Raw genomic sequence first — 16785 nt, forward strand, 5'->3', positions numbered from 1 at the left:
ATTTTTGTACTTTTTGTAGAGACAGGGTCTTGCCATGTTGCCCAGGCTGGTCTCAAACTCCTGGGCACAAGGGACACTCCCACCTCAGCTTCCTAAAATGCTGGGATTATAAGTGTGAGTCAACATGCCCAAGTGGCGAACTCATTTTCTGTCATTTTTGGGGAAAAGTCACCTGTACATTGCTATCACCATTAAGTTTTTAAAGGCTCATTGTTGACAATCACTTCCCTAGATCCAAAACTTTTCACGAGAGCTGTGGACTTCAGGGCCTGCCTTGTTTTCTGCACTATTTCAAAATCAAAGAAATGTATTTATTTATTTATTTTTATTTTTTATTTATTTATTTTTTTTGAGACAAAGTCTTGCTCTGTCACCCAGGCTGGAGTGCAGTGGCATGATCTTGGCTCACTGCAAGCTCTGCCTCCCAGGCTCAAGAGATTCTAGTGCCCCAGCCTCCCAAGTAGCTGGGTTACAGACATGTGCCACCACGCCCAGCTAATTTTTGTATTTTTAGTAGAGACAGGGTTTCCCCATATTGGCCAGGCTAGAATTTTCTTTTTAATTTTTTTTCGTAAGAGACGAGATCTCACTATGTTGCCCAGGCTGGTCCGGAACTCCTGGTCTCAAGTGATCCTCCTGCCTTGGCCTCCAAAAACGCAGGGATTACAGGTGTGAGCCACTGAGCTCGGCCCCAAATCAGAGAATTCTGAAATGAGCTCCTGCCATGTTTTCCCAAAACACTGAATAAAATCCTCCCGAGAATAATATCAAAAGTGGCCTTAAATTCCGTGTAGACTTTAAATGATGAGGAAAAATTCATGCTTTCTGGCAACACCACCAGGCAGACCTGACACACAAATAACAGCTCACACTCAACTGTAACCAGCACTCGGAGGAGCCGGTGAGCTGTACGGGCAAAGGACAACCCATGAAGCATCCACAATGTCCTCTTCAAAAGCTGTCATGGTGCAGAGAATCTTCACTCCTTAAAAGTTAGAAATAGGCCAGGCACGGTGGCTCGCATCTGTAATCTCAGCATGTTGGGAGGCCGAGGTGGGAAGATCATTTGAGCCCAGGAGTTTGAGACCAGCCTGGGCAGCAAAGCGAGATCCCATCGCTACAGAAAATTTTAAAATGAGGTAGGTGTGGTGGTGCACACCTGTAATCCCAGCATGCCAGGAGGCCAAGGCAAGTGGATTGCTTGCAGCCTAAAGTTCAAGACCAGCCTGGGCAACATAGCAAGACCCTGTTCATAGAAAAAAAACAAAAACATTATCTTCACCAAAGCGGTTGTGAAAAATATATACATATGTTTTTTAAAAATTAAAAATAAATAAAAACATTAGCAGGGTGTAGTGGTGGGTGCCTGCAGTCCCAGCTACTCTGGCGGCTGAGGCAGGAGGATGGCTTAAGCCTGGGAGGTTGGGGCTGCAGTGAGCCGCGATTGTGCCGCTGCACTCCAAGATGGGCCACAGAGCAAAACCCGTCTCTAAATGTAAATCTATATATATACTTTTTCATATAAAAGATAAAAATAAACCAACACAGGTAACGTTGAATAGAATTTCTAAAGTCTCTAGAGCTTTATATAAGACTTAAGAAATATAAACAACTTTGTTCCTTAATTGAAAGCAGGGAATATCAAAATCAGAATCCATGTCCCTGCAGGAATCCACCTTATCTGCCAAGGAAAACAGTCTTGAGCTATCCTGCCTTGAAGAAAGGAGAACTATCTAACTAAAGCTCTGTTCTGCAAGCTCCTCCCTATTTTTCAACTTGCGGGAGCTCAAGAATTCCATCCTGGGGAATTCTGTCACTTGTATACTCCAGCCATTCCCACGGCCATGCGGTTCTTCTGTGGGAGTTTAGATTTCTGAACTGTAGAGTACTCAGGAGCCCATCGTCTCAGCTGCTCTCCTGCTCCAGGAGGCGCAGGGGGTGTGTGTGAGTTCCTCAGGGCTATCATTAACAAAGTACCACAAACTGGGGGTTGGGGTGGGGGGACGCGGCAGACAACAGACATGCATTCTCAGTCCAGGTGCAGCGGCTGACACCTGCAATCCCAGCACTTTGGGAGGCTGAGGCCGGAGGATTGCTTCAGGCCAGGAGTTTGAGACCAGCCTGGGCAACACAGAAAAACCTCATCCTACAAAAACTTTTAAAAGTTAGTCAGGCATGGTGGCATATACCTGTAGTCTCGGCTAGTTGGGAGGCGGTAGAGGCTGCAGTGGGCCATGATTGTGCCACTGAATTCCAGCCTGGGCAAGAAGGAGTGAGACCCTGTCAAGAAAGAAAGAGAAATGAAGAAAGGAAGAAAGGAAGGGAGGAAGGGAGCCACCACGCCCATCCTCTGCATATGATTTTGTTCGGAGCTCAGGCAGCATTGGGTCTAGAGGAGAAGGCAGGTGCACTTGTTCCAGTACACACGAGGTGCTTCAAGAACATGATGGGAGGCACCCTGTGTCCCGGGGACAGCAGGTGAATGAGGGAAAACAGGTAGGTGTTTCTTAGATGGGGGAGGTGAAGGACAATGATGAGAGCAAAGAAGGAGGCCTGTCAAAGAAGGGTGGCCTGGGAGAAGCCCCGGAATGAGCGTGTGAACAGCACCTTCTACCTTCTCCTGTAGGGAGGTGGTGGCAGGAGGCCAGTCCACGAGGATACTGGTAGGAGGATGCTGCATTGCTGGGGCTTTATATGGGATACTTTAGGAGTTCCCTGAGGATGAAAGGAGAGAGGCAGGTCATTGCAGAGGTACCTGGGAGGACCAGTGAGGCTATAAAGTGAGGAATGTCTTCAAGGGGAGCAAGGCTGGGAGAGAAAGACCAGGTAGGAGGGAAGCCAGTACAGAAAATCAGGGCAGAGAGATGGGACCCAGATAAAGCAGAAGATGGATAGGCGGACAGGAGAGGTGTGCTAGCAAGACGGCGGACGGAAGACGTGGGAATTGGATGGAAGGCACCCATGGAGGGGAAGGAGAGACACGCAGGACATCCTCGTCTAAGGCACCTGGGTGGAAATGGAATTACCCTGCTGGAATGGTCTGAGTATCTCGTGTCCTCCCAAATCCCTATGTTGGATCCTCACCCCCAAGGTGATGGGGTTAGGTGGTGTGTCCTCTGGGAGGTCATGAGGGTGGAGTCTCATGAATGGGATGAGTGCCCTTATAAAAGGGACCCCAGAGAGATCCCTCGCCCCTTCCACCATGTGAGGACACAGTGAAAAGGTGCCATCTATGAATCAGGAAGCAGGTCCTCACCAGACACTGAATCCGCCATGTCTTGATCTCGGACTTTCCAGCCTCCAGAACCATGAGGCAAATGTCTGTCGTTTGTAAATTACCGAGTCTAAGATCCTTTGTTATAGCAGCCTGAATGGACTAACACACCTACCCTAGGACATAAGACTGTTGTGTACCATCAGCTGGAAGTGTGTGGGCTGCATCTAAATGGGATATCTCTCATCCACAGTCAACCAGAAACCCAACGAAACCTGAAGCCCAGCCCCGTCCACGTGACTGTGGTCCCTTAAAAACCAACTTAACCAGTTCTGCCGAGAGCTATAGATGCAGAACCCAAGGAGGTGAGGAGACAAAGATTCCTGCATCCTTTTCCAGGCAGAGATACTTGACTCACCCAGGAGAGGAGCAAGGGGCCTTGGGCATGGACTTCCAAACACACAGCATTTCTTTTTGGACCTGGTCAGCCATGGAGGTCAGGAGCCCTGGAGGTATTCCAGCTCTAAGATCAGAGGCTGATAAGACCTGACAGGTGGAGACTGCCGTGGCCTAAGGCTTTGCACGCACGCCATGGTCTCGGCCCACCCAGCTTCTTATAAGAAGAGACACACAGGGGTCTAGGGACAGTGCGTGGGGAGAGGCCTCAGGAGGCGACTCACAGCCTGATCAGGAACGGGTGGCTGACTTCCTTCAGGACAGACTTCTCATTGTGTACGTGCTGCTCCTGCTTCAGGCGGATGACGTCGGGAATGCTCATCACCTTGAGGGCGAAGAAATGCTTGGCTGTCTTCTCCTTCACCAGATGCACCCGCCCAAACGTCCCAGTGCCTGGAGAGAGAACAGATCGACAGAGGCCATTCAGTCTCCTGACAAAGGGAAAAACCACCGCAGCCAAGCAATCAGTGGGGGGTTGCACCAGGACGGCAAACACAGACCCCAAATGAAACTTTCAGAGACTTAGTGTCACGGCACACGTGGGCTGATGGCATTTAGTGAGAGGCGCTTACCTGGAATTTTCCACTGAATACAGAAATTGCAGAGAGAGAAAGAGGGAGAGAGAGGGAGACAGACAGAGCCATCTGCCTCTGAGTGGTTCCTCAATTTGGGGATAAACTGGCCATAATTTCTGCAGATCAGTCTTTGCACACAGCACACCCACACGCCCCACACACCCACATGGAGAAGCATTAGAGTAATAGTAAATGTATTTATATAACATGCCTTTTTCTCTTCAGGCTCTCTGGTTTTATCAGAAATACAGACAGGGTGTAAAACACACAGCCCTCCTCAACACGGCTGTTTCCTTAACGCACATTAAGGCTTGCTCAAAGTACGGAGTCCATATTCTACAATCTGGCGTGGGTCGGGATGAAGTGCTATATAGGTGCCCACAAACAGAAAAAAAACAACAACGACAACTGCAACCACTACAAATATAAAAGAAAACCAATAGCTCTACTGTATTCTGCTGGGACATTTTCAATCCAAACACTCTCTTCTCCTCCTTCCCCTCCTCCATCTCTTCCTTCTCTTTTTTCTCTTCCTCAATCTTCTCCTTCTCTTTCACCTCTTCCTTCTCCTCTATTTCCTTTTCTTTTCCACTTCTTCCGCCTCCTCCATCTCCTCCTCCTCTCCCTCCTCTTCCTCCCACTGGGGTGCATCTAAATGAAGAAATCTAATAGTCAATGAGATATAAAAGAAAATCAAAATCTCTAAACAAGCTTTGCTTGTTCCTCCTCCTCCTTTCTCCTCCTCCTTCTCCTCTTCTTCCTCTTCATCCTCCTCCTCTTCCTGTAACACACTGATCCTACAGGGTGTGCACGTGTTCACGCACATGTTGAAATATTCTTCACGTAGCATAAATGTTCTTGGGTTAATGGAACGAATAGTGCAGTGGCGCCATCACAGCTCACTGTAGCCTCTACCTCCTGGGCTCAAGCAATCTTTCCGCCTCAGCCTACCCGGTTAATTTTTGTACTTTTTGTAGAGAGGAGGTCACACTACGTTGCTCAGGCTAGCCTTGAACTCCTGGGCTCAAGCGATCCTCCTGCTTTGGCCTCCCAAAGTGCTGGGACTACACGCATGAGCCACTGCAACTGATGCAGGATTTCTAGAGTATCCCTAAATTGCCTTTGATCTACCTTGATCCCAGCGTCAGCAGCCCCTTACTGACATGCAAGTCATTACTCAGCAATATTTTTAAACAACCCATTCACAGCTGCAGACAGAGATGAGCAACTAAAACAAAACCGCCCTCCCGTATTATGTGATCACATCCACCCCAAACAGCAGAGGAGGCTTCTCAGAAACTGACATTCAGAGAAAGGATGGTTTGGAAGTGTATCCTTCTGAGGAACCAACATCTGTTGACGAGCAAATCTCACTAATCAATATTGATCCATTTACCTATCCATTCATTTGCTGATACTCCCGTGCCTGCTTTATGCTAGATTGCAAAACCCAAGAGAACCAGGATCTTCCAGACACCTGCACTCCCATGTTTATGGCAGCACTATTCACAACAGCCAAGACATGGAAACAACCTCAGTGTCCGTCCAAGGGCAAATGGATAAAGAAAACATGGTACATATACACGATGGAATACCATTCAGCCCTAAAAAAAGAAGGAAACTCTGTCATTTGCAGCAACATGGATGGAATTAGAGGCTATTATGTTCAGTGAAATAAGCTAGGCACAGAAAAACAAATATTAAATATCGCATGATCTCACTTATACAAGGAATCTGACATGATTTGGCTGTGCCCCCACCCAAGTCTAATCTTGAATTGTGGCTCCCATAATCCCCACGTGTTGTGGGAGAGACTGGGTGGGAGGTAACTCAATCATGGGGGTGGGTTTTTACCATGCTGTTCTTGTGATAGTGAATAAGTCTCACGAGATCAGATGTTTTAATAAATGGGAGTTTCCCTGCTCGCGCTCTCTTCTTGCCTGCTGCCGTGTAAGACGTGACTTTGCTCCTCCTTTTACCTTCCGCCATGACTGTCGGAACCTCCGCAGCCATGTGGAACTGTGAGTCCATTAAACCTTTTTCCTTTATAAATTAACCAATCTCAGGTATGTCTTTATTAGCAGCATGAGAATGGACTAATGCAGAATCTACAATAGTCAAACTCATAGAAGCAGAGAGTAGAGAGGTAGTTATCAGAGGATAGGGCTTGAGGGGGAAGGGGAAATATATTGGTCAAAGGATACAAAGTTTTAGTTGAACAAGATAAATAAACCATGGAGATCTACCATACACCTAGTTCATATAGTTAACAATACTGAACTGATTTATGAAATTTTATATATAAATATCTCACATACACAATAGTGAAATTGTATATATGAAAATTTGCTTAGAGGGTACATCACATTATATTGTTTTGTTTTGTTTTGTTTTGTTTTTTTGAGACAGGGTCTCTCTCTGTTGCCCAGGCTGAAGTGCAATGGCACAATCAATAGCTCATTGCAGCCTTGACCTGCCAGGCTCAAGTGATCCTCCCACCTCAGCCCAAATAGTTGGGACTACAGGCGTGCACCACCAAGGGCGGATAATTTTTTAAATTGTGACTGGGTATTTTTGACTGGTTTGAGAAGAAAAAAAAAAGACCACAACCATACAATGGATTTCCTTCCAAGAGTCTGGAATGCCATTGATTGCACATGGTAACATGAAAAGAAAAAGTTGTACTTAAGCTACCAATTTTACTTAGAGTATTTGCTGTAAACTAAAATCCCTATGTTGTAAAACATATAAGCTAATGAATGATGAATTCACTAGCTTATAGGGCAGACTGGGAAGGCAGGAGGAGAAGTAACCTTTGCTTTTTAAGTGAAGTTTCCGATAATGAATATTTTATTATGGCAGAAATAGAAAGTGAACTACAAGATAAAGAAAAAGTGTAAGAAGTAAACAATGTCAATAGCTGACAGGTGTTAAATATTTCTTTAAAAAAAGAAGTAAACAAACAATGAAATAGTAACACATTTTTAAAGTATATTCTCTTAGTTAATTTGGAAATAAAATAGGTTTTATTACAGTACAACATGGTGTGGACAAAATTAGGTGGAATCAGGTCAAAGACAGGAAGTGGGAGAAGGCCTTTGAGGACTGTGAACTGATACAGTTTAGGTGTTTGACTATGGCCACTGATGTTTCAATTGGATAAAACACAATTAGGAATCAGGAACACTGGCATCCAACCCAAGCTTTGCCTGGGATCAGACCTACGGAATGGGCAACAGAGTAACCTTTTAGTCTCCTGTTGCTCTTCTTTCCAACAGAACATACAGATTACTGGGAAACATTAAATTCTTGCCACACCCTAAAATTCTAATAATGCAATGAATACGGTCCTTGACTTTTCTTCCTCTATCTGGTTCCTTCCTCCTTATTTATGTTTCTCTATCACCCACTCCAAGGAACCCATTCATTACTTGGCTATGTTTACTGCATAACATTCTGTCTTCTTAGTACTTGTATTTGACCCTCAACAGAGAGAATTCTCCGTGCCTACTGTAAGAACAGCTATGACTCAACAGATTTTTACACTTCTGTGACTTCCTTAAAGCTTTCTCTGAGCTGTGTGCGTTATAAACATACAGAACTCAAAACACGTTATTTATGCACTACAGCGGATCTTTGCGCTACCCTGGGAGATACGGTCAGTCCCGCCGCAATCAGATTGCAGAAGTATGTCAGTAAACAACCTTATTCAGAGCAGACAGAAGTGGCATGCTGTAATGTTTAAGGTTTATCAGCTTAAGTGCACAGAAGACAAAGGCAACATTTAATGGTACTGGTAGATTTTCCCTGCTTGGTGTTGGGAGGCTCTCCAGTACACATTCCCCAGTTATCATTATCCCACTTGAGTAGAAAATGTCTATTTTTAGCCTTCTCTGCAGCTAAGGGTGGCCATCTGACCCAGCTTTGCCCAATAAGACATAAAAAAAACAGTCTTTTCAAGTGTTTCTAGGCAGGTCAGATCTTTCCTTCTGATAAGGGAGATCTTGAAGGTTAAGTGGTCCATTCCCCACCCTAGAGATCCCCTCCATCTCTCTCCAAGCTAAGTAGTAGTGTTACGCACGAGGGAAATCTGATGTGGAGTTTATGTCTTTTCTTTTAACTTTAGATTCAGGGGGTCCATGTGCAGGTTCGTTACATGGGTATACTGCATGACGCTGAGGTTTTGGCTTCTAATGATCCCGTTGCCCAAGTAGTAAACAGTTTCCAATAGGAAGTTTTTCAGTCTTTTCCCCACTCCCTCCCTTCCCCTTTTTGGAATCCCCAGTGTTTATTGTTCCCATCTTTGTGTCCACGAAGTACTCAGTGTTTAGATCCCACTTATAAGTGAGAACATGCAATATCTGGCTCTCGATTTTTTGCATGAATTTGTTTAGGATAGTAGCCTCCAGCTGCATCCACGTTGCTGCAAAGGACACGATTCTGCTCTTCTGCATGGCTGCAATGTGGAGATTAAAGTCAAAGCTTTAAGGGGAAAGCTTAAGTATGGGTTCTACAATCCCTTACCTACAGTGGCTAAAGCTAAAGGTTCTGAATACTCAAAGTGTCTTCATCAACACACCTGGCCGCAAAACTGGACCTTGCCTAACGTGAGACTGTTCAGGCTTGATCCTCCTTGGGGTGAATATCTACCTATTTCGCTACAGAAATATTCTTGTCTTGATAACAACATCCAGCCCAGACTCTGCTGAGGGTGTTGTATAATTAAAAAGGACATGCACCCATTCTCATCCCAAATTTAGAAAAATCCCCAAATTCTCAAATATACCTGATCTATACATTTCAGAGACTTAGAAGGACCATGGCAATCTCGGGAAGGTGTGGCTACTTTTAAGGTGGGCACACCCTTTTTATAGCAGGTGCAATACAGTGGGCTTTTCCTCCAACATTCAAAGAGTTGTTTCTCCAGCCAAGTGCCAGACGAGGAAGGTGGATCAGATTTATGGGCCATTCTGTGTGTGCAATTCTGATCTGTAAACATTAATGCGGGGTGGACTCAGGTCTCCTCTCTCCCACTGGAGAACCTCCTGCTTTTTGAAAGCCTCTGACAGTGTGGCCACTCTCTCTGCATTCATTCCCTCATCCATCTATCCCTCCTCCCCTACCCCATCCATTCTTCCCAAGCCCTTGTGTCCAACTCACACACAAACACATCCTGGCCTGTTGTTGTTGTTGTTGTTGTTGTTGTTACAGAGTCTCACTCTGTCGCCCAGGCTGGAGTGCAGTGGCGCAATCTCAGTTCACTGCAACCTCTGCCTCCTGGGTTCAAGTGGTTCTCCTGCCTCAGCCTCCAAAGTAGCTGGGATTACCAGTGCCCGCCACCCTGCCTGGCTAATTTTTGTATTTTTAGTAGTGACAGGGTTTCACCATGTTGGCCAGGCTGGTCTCACACTCCTGACCTCAAGTGATCCACCCACCTCGGCCTTCCAAAGTGCTAGAAGTACAGGCATGAGCCACGGCACCTGGCCACATCCCAGCTTTCTGTCTGGAGGGATGGGAAGAAGGAGAGAGACGACCTCCACACTCCCAATAACGAGCGAACATCATCAACTTCAACTTTCCCAGAAAAATGCCATGGGCATCTTCTGAGCTCCATCCAAATAGAGGCATGTGTAACTGTAAACATACACATACACATTACGGTCACCAAAAAATGAGAACCTTTATCCCGAATGTTTAGACAACTCAGCAGAACTAAAATATCAGGTGAGTCACCATGACCATGGAAAATGCTGAAAGGTTCCCTTGTTAGTGAAGACTCACAACTGGCGGCTGGGGGTGCTGGGGGAATCTACAGCCAGGCACCGTAGCTCACAACTGTAATCCCAGCACTTTGGGAGGCCAAGGCAAGAGGATGTCTTCAGGCCAGGAGTTCTCGACCAGCTTGGGCAACACAGCGAGAGCCCCTTGTCTACAAAAACATAGAGATCTCATCCCTATTAAAAGAAATTAGCCAGGAGTCATGGTGCACTCCTGTAGTCCCAGCTACTGGGGAGGCTGAAGTGGGAGGACCCCTTGAGCCCAGGAGGTTGAGGCTGCAGTGAGCTATGGTTGCCACTGCACTGCAGTCTGGGCAACAGAGTGAAACCCTGTCTCCAAAAATAAATAAATAAAAGATAAATAAGGCCAGGCACAGTGGTGCACACCTGTAATCCCAGCACACTGGGAGGCTGAGGTCAGAGGACTGCTTGAGCCCAGGAATTCCCGACCAGCCTGGGCAACTTGGTGAGACCCCTATCTCTACAAAAAAATACAAAAATTAGCCAGGCATGGTAGTGTGCACCTGGAGTCCCAACTGCTCAAGAGGCCGAGGCAGGAGGATTGCTTGAGCCCAGGAGGTTGAGACCAGCCAGGGCAACATAGTGAGACCCTGCCTCTATTTAGAAAATAAATAGGCCGGGCACAGTAGCTCACGCCTGTAATCCCAGTGCTTTGGGAGGCCAACATGGGAGGATCGCTTGAGCCCAGGAGTTTGAGATCAGCCTGGGCAACACAGTGAGACCCCAGCCTCTATTAAAAATACAAAAAAATTAGCCAGGCATGGTGGCAGGTACCTGTAATCCCAGCTACTCCAAAGGCACGAGAATGTCTTGAACCAGGGAGCAGGAGGTTGCAGAGAGCTGAGATTGCACCATTGCACTGTGGCCTGGGCAACAGACGGAGATTTTGTCTCAAAAAAATAAATATATCTCTCTTGGTTCAAAAATCTAAAGAGAAATAAATAATTTTTTAAAGTGCAAAGTGAGGTATGAGAAAGAACAGAAAACACATTTCTCACTGTGAAAAGAGATGGCCTTTTCCTCTCTTCCTCAAGCCCAGCAAACCCTAAATCCCTCTTGCCTGTGACTTTGGAGGGAAGGAAGGAGGCGGCCAGCAGAGACAGAGGGAAGACAGCAGGCCACCGTGTTTATCATCACGAAGCCCATTCATACTAAAGAAGTGCCCAGAAAGAGGAGAAACACGGATTTAAGTTTCTTTTGGTTATATTTTTAAATTTTGCTAGAACTCAAAACACTTCAGGAGATCTGTATGGAATAAACACAGGGACCGTGACATGGAATTTCACACGGTCACAAAAGGGAAAAGAAACCAACCAACCCTGAGTACTTTCCCTTGGGGTCCATGGGTATATGGGATGGGGTCAGGAGGGTGACGGGAAAAAGACCGTCTCTCACTGCAGCACATTCCCAGGAGTAGATTCACGCATGATCTCAGACACTAACAGCCGACACCATCTGAGCCCAGTTCTTCCTCTGTGCTGCAAGAGCAACACCGCACAGCTAGCTTGGCCTTTCATAGGTCACCTAAATACAGCCAATCTCCCCTCTCCCAACTTTGTGTGCGTTGAATTGGGTGTCCTGGAAAAGCTACGTTGACGTCCTAATCCTTGGTACCTGTGAATGGGACCTTATTTGGAAATAGGGTCTTTGCAGATGTAATCAAGATATACACAAAGGCTGGGCACAGTGGCTCACCCCTGTAATCCCAGCACAGGAGTTTGAGACCCGCCTGGACGACACAGCAAGACCTCAGCTCCGCTTTTTTAAAAAATGAAATAAAAAAAAGATATACATTAAGGTGAAGTCATCCTGAAGGCGGTCCAATATGAGTGGTGAACTAATAAGGAGACACAGACACAGAGGAGAAGGCCACGTGGAGAAAGAGGCAGAGAGTACAGTGATGCGGCCACAAGCCCAGGGACACTTGGAGCCCCCAGGAGCTGGGAGAGGCAGGAAGGAGCTTCCCCTGGAGCCTCCAGAAAGAACTGGATACAACTGCAGTGGACTGAACTATGGTCTCCCAGAAAGATATGTCCATGTCCTGACCCACAGAACCTATAAATGAGACCTCATTTGGAAAAAGCGTCTTTGCAGATGTAATTAAGTTAAAGATCTCAAGGTAGGTGAGGTCATCTAAGATTGGAGTGGACCCTAAACACAATGACAGGTGTTCCTGTAAGAGAAGAAGAGAAGACACAGACACAGAGGAGAAGGCCACGTGGAGAAAGAGGCAGAGACTGTAGTGATGCGACCACAAGCCCAGGGACACTTGGAGCCCCCAGGAGCTGGGAGGGGCAGGAAGGAGCCTCCCCTAGAGCCTGCAGAGGGAGCGCAGCCCTGCCGCATCTGCACTTTAGATTTGTGGTCTCCAGGACTGTGAGACAATTAACTTCGGTTATTTTAAGGCACCCAGTCTGTGGTATCTGTTACCAAAGCAAATATACCCAGGGGGTACAAATTCAACCAAACAGTTCCAAATTTAGCCAAGTACATTCCCTAGCAATGCTGCGAGCTCAGAGTCAGAGGAATAACTCCACCGTCTCTGAGAACCTGAGAGAGGCTTCCAGGGTGGTCTGAACAGTGCAGACCTCAGCAAACAGCAGCATCCCAGGAAAGAGTGGGGCTAAGGAGCTACTAATCCCTATTCCTACAAAGGCAGCCTAGACATGTCTGAGCCTTCCCAGGCCAGTCACTGAGGAATGTCCACGACGCACAGCTACCCCAAACATGGTAGAAGACAGAAGTCTTCAAAGGAGCCGAGATGAAAAACCAAGTTCCAATTGTAAACTAGGCTGGGCAGGGTGGCTCACGCTGGTAATTCCAGCACTTTGGGAGGCCGAGATGATGGGATCACTTGAGGCCAGGAGTTCAAGATCCATCAGAGCAACATAGCGAGATGCTAGCTATAAAAATAAAAATAAAAAATTACCCAGGTGTGATGGCGCACCGCCGTCGTCCCAGCTACTTCGGAGGCTGAGGTGGGAGGATTGCCTGAGCCTGGGAGGTCGAGGCTGCAGTGAGCTAAGATCGCATCACTGCACTCCAGCCTGGGCAACAGAGCAAGACCCTGTCTCAAAACAAACAACAACAACAACAAAAACAAATAGGAAACTAATGGCTGATATTTTAGTCATCTGTATATAAATCCCTTCATAATCTTTACCGAGGTAAGAACCATATTTTCATCCAAAAAAAACAAGGTAGTTGGCCAGGCACAGTGGCTCACACCTGTAATCCCAGCACTTTGGGAGGCCAAGGCAGGTGGATCACAAGGTCAGGAGTTCAAGATCAGCCTGACCAACATGGTGAAACCCCGTCTCTACTAAAAATACAAAAATTAGCTGGGTGGTAGTGGCGCGCTCCTGTAATCCCAGCTACTCAGGAGGCTGAGACAGGAGAATCGCTTGAACCCGGGAGGTGGAGGTTACAGTGAGCCAAGATTGCGCCACTGCACTCCAGCCTGGGCAACAGAGCGAGACTCTGTCTCAAAAAAACAAAAACAAACAAACAAAAAAAATAAGGTAGTTAAGCAAGAATTTGGTAGTAGTCGTCACTGGGAGAGATTACTTTCTGGGTCTCAATCTTTCCCTCTATCAAGTGTTGGTTATTTCTTTTCATCAGTACAAATATTCTGAGGTGCATAAAGATCTGACTTAAGCTTCATCTCATTCAGCTTCTGCAGTATTCGCTACTCTCTGTTGAAAAAAAAAATCTAGTGGCTAAAAGTAAATGAAAAAAAGTACCTATTAATTATACTCTGACCTCGGTTCATCCTGGGAAAGGGTTTCAGGGCTCATAATTCTGGCAGACTTCTATGTAAATAAAGTACTTTGCTCAAACTACTGTAATAACATAACACAGACTGGGGGACTTAAAGAGAACTTTCTTCTCTCACAGTCCTGGAGGCTGGAAGTCGGAGACCCAGGTGTGGGCAGGGCTGGTTCCTCCTGAAGCCTCTCTCCTGGGCTTGTCGATGCCATCTTCTCCCTGTGTCCTCACAGGGTCGTCCTCTGTGTGTGTCTGTGTCCTCATCTCTGTTTTTATTTATTTTTTATTTATTTCTACTTTGTGAGATGGAGTCCTGCTCTGTGGCCCAGACTGGAGTGTAGTGGCACGATCACAGCTCACTGCAACCTCCACCTCCTGGGTTCAAGCGAACCTCTGGCCTCAGCCTCCCAAGTAGCTGGGATTACAAGCATGCGCCACCACAGCCAGCTAATTTTTGTATTTTTAGTAGAGATGGGGTTTACCCATGTTGGCCAGGCTGGTCTCAAACTCCTGACCTCAAGTGATTCGCCTGCCTCAGCCTCTCAAAGTGCTGGGATTACAGACATGAGCCACAACGCCTGGCCTAAAATAATTCTTACATACACATTTTCCATCTTGGGTCCTTCCTGGGAATAAACCCATCTGAACAGGGCACCTGTTCCTTCCTTCAGCCCTTCCCTCCTTCTTTCATCTGTTTCCTTCCTTCTTTCCTCTCATTCCTTCTTTCCATCCTTCCTTTCTCCTTTTTTCCTTCCTCTTCTTTCCATCCTCCTTTCTCCCTTCCTTCCTTTCTCCCTTTTTCCTTCCTCTTCATTCCTTCCTCCTTTCTCCCTTCCTTCCCTCTCCTTTCCTTCCTTTCTCCCTACTTTCTTCCTTCCCTCCTTCTCTCTTTCTCTCCTTCCTACTTTTTTCCTTCCTCAGCCATCTCACTACTAAGCCTCATTCAAGAGGCGTCATCCCATCACGGTTAAAAGCTGTGTGACCTTGACAAGCCTCCTAACCTCTCTAAAATTCATCTACAAAATAGGGACCATAATCTTTACCCCCACTGGGTTTAAGTGAAATAACACACAGAAAGCACGTCACACAGAATAATAAACGTAGTAAATGAACGCACCTGTAAGTGTGAAAACATTCAAACATAGGCTTCCCAAATGTCCCACGTGGCGGTGGTTACCCAGCCCTATCCATTTGGCAAGGACTCCTCCCAGTGTGCACTTAAAATGGGTGATTTTGTTGTATGTACACCTGAATAACACTGACCCGCCTCCCCCAAGATAGGCTAAGAGGAATTTTAAAAAAAAGAAAAAGTAAGCAAAACCAGGCTCGGTGGCACATGTCTGTAATCCCAGCACTTTGGGAGGCCAAGGCAGGTGGATCACTGGAGCCCAGGCGTTCAAGACCAGCCCGGGCAACATGGCGAAACCCCGTCTCTACAAAAAATTTTAAAATTAGCTGGGCATGGTGGTGCACATCTGTGGTCCCAGCTACGCAGGAGGCTGAGCAGGGAGGATCTCTTGAGCCCAGGAGGTAGAGGCTACAATGAGTGCCATGACTGCACCACTGCACTCCAGCCTGGGAGGCAGAGCAAGACCCCCTCTCAACGACAACAACAAAAGGTAAGCTTCATAGAAGCAGAGCTGGTGTGTGTTTCTTCTTATTCTGAGTGGCACTGAATACAGACATTCATGAGGACCTGTGGGCTGAACAGCACAGCTCACCTTCCAGAATCAAGGATCTCACACCAGTAAGTGGGGGCTGGGAGCAAAATCTCCTGCCACAGGGCAATGGATAACAAGAGGAGTTTGCACTCCCAACTCAGCTCCTTTATTCCAAAAGTCTGATATGTCCAAAACATAAGTCTTAAGATGTCCATTGAAGACACGTAGGCAGGTTCCATCTGTACCAGGTCTGGGAAACAATGTCTCTACTTATGATCCCAGAATGAAAGCTGATGATATATATATATATATTTTTTTGGAGATGGGGTCTCACTCTGTTGCCCAGGCTGGTCTTGAACTCCTAGCATCAAGCAGTCTTCCACCTCAGCGTCCCAAAGGGCCAGAATTGCAAGTGTGAGCCACTACATCTGGCCTTGAACATACTACTGTGTTTTACATCTTTTTTTTTTTTTGAGACAGAGTCTCATCCTGTCACCCAGGCTGGAGTGCAGTGGCGCGATCTCAGCTCACTGCAACCTCCGCCTCCTGGGTTCAAGCGATTTTTCTGCCTCAGCCTCCAGAGGAGCTGGGATTACAGGTGCCTGCCACTATGCCCGACTAATTTTTGTAGTTTTAGTAGACACGGGGTTTCACCATGTTGGCTAGGCTGATCTCCAACTCCTGACCTCAGGTGATCCGCCCACCTCGCCTCCCAAAATGCTGGGATCACAGGCATGAGCCAACACGCAGACCAAATCTATTTTTTAATTATGGTAAAATACACACAACATAAAATTTACCATCTTAATTAACCATTTTGAAGTGTACAGATTAACGGTGTTAACTACATTCACAATGTCATCCAACCAACACCACCAACCATCTCCACTTGGACTTACTTTTATTTATTTATTTTTAATTAATTAATTAATTTAAGAGACAGGTCTCACTCTGTCCCGCAGGCTAGAGTGCAGTGATGCAATCTCGGCTCACTGCAGCATAAACTCCTGGGCTCAAACCATCAGCCCACCTCAGCCTCCCAAGTAGCTGGTACTACAGGCATGCACCACCATGTCTGGCTCATTTTGTTTTTGAGATCTCACTTTTTCGCCCAGGCTGGTCTCAAAGTCAAGGGATCCTCCCACCTCAGCCTCCCAAAGTGCTAGAATTACATGAGCCACTGCGCCCAGACTTAACTTACTTTTAATGGGAAAAGTCACATGCAGGTCCTCAGTAAGCATATTAACTTAGCCAATAATAAGGTAACATAATGAGAAATCATGCGGGTGGGACAGCAAATGGCTGATGTCAAA

At 46.5% G+C, this 16785-nt stretch overlaps 1 protein-coding gene across 8 annotated transcripts in view; it reads right to left on the reverse strand.

The window, feature by feature from the left end:
- Window positions 1–16785, reverse strand: part of LOC100434648 (cAMP-dependent protein kinase catalytic subunit PRKX) — a 107456-nt gene that overhangs the window by 66019 nt on the left and 24652 nt on the right. For all 8 annotated transcript variants that reach the window (XR_008517999.2, XR_008518000.2, XM_054544294.2 and 5 more), the window contains exon 2: window positions 3895–4063. Coding sequence is in view for 6 of the 8 variants with exons in the window: in XM_054544294.2 (XP_054400269.1) it covers window positions 3895–4063 (169 nt within the window). In the remaining 2 variants the exon portion in view is untranslated. The remainder of the gene's footprint in view (window positions 1–3894; window positions 4064–16785) is intronic.

This window comes from Pongo abelii, chromosome X (assembly GCF_028885655.2).
Source record: "Pongo abelii isolate AG06213 chromosome X, NHGRI_mPonAbe1-v2.0_pri, whole genome shotgun sequence".
In the NCBI taxonomy this organism is placed as follows: Eukaryota; Metazoa; Chordata; class Mammalia; order Primates; family Hominidae; genus Pongo; species Pongo abelii.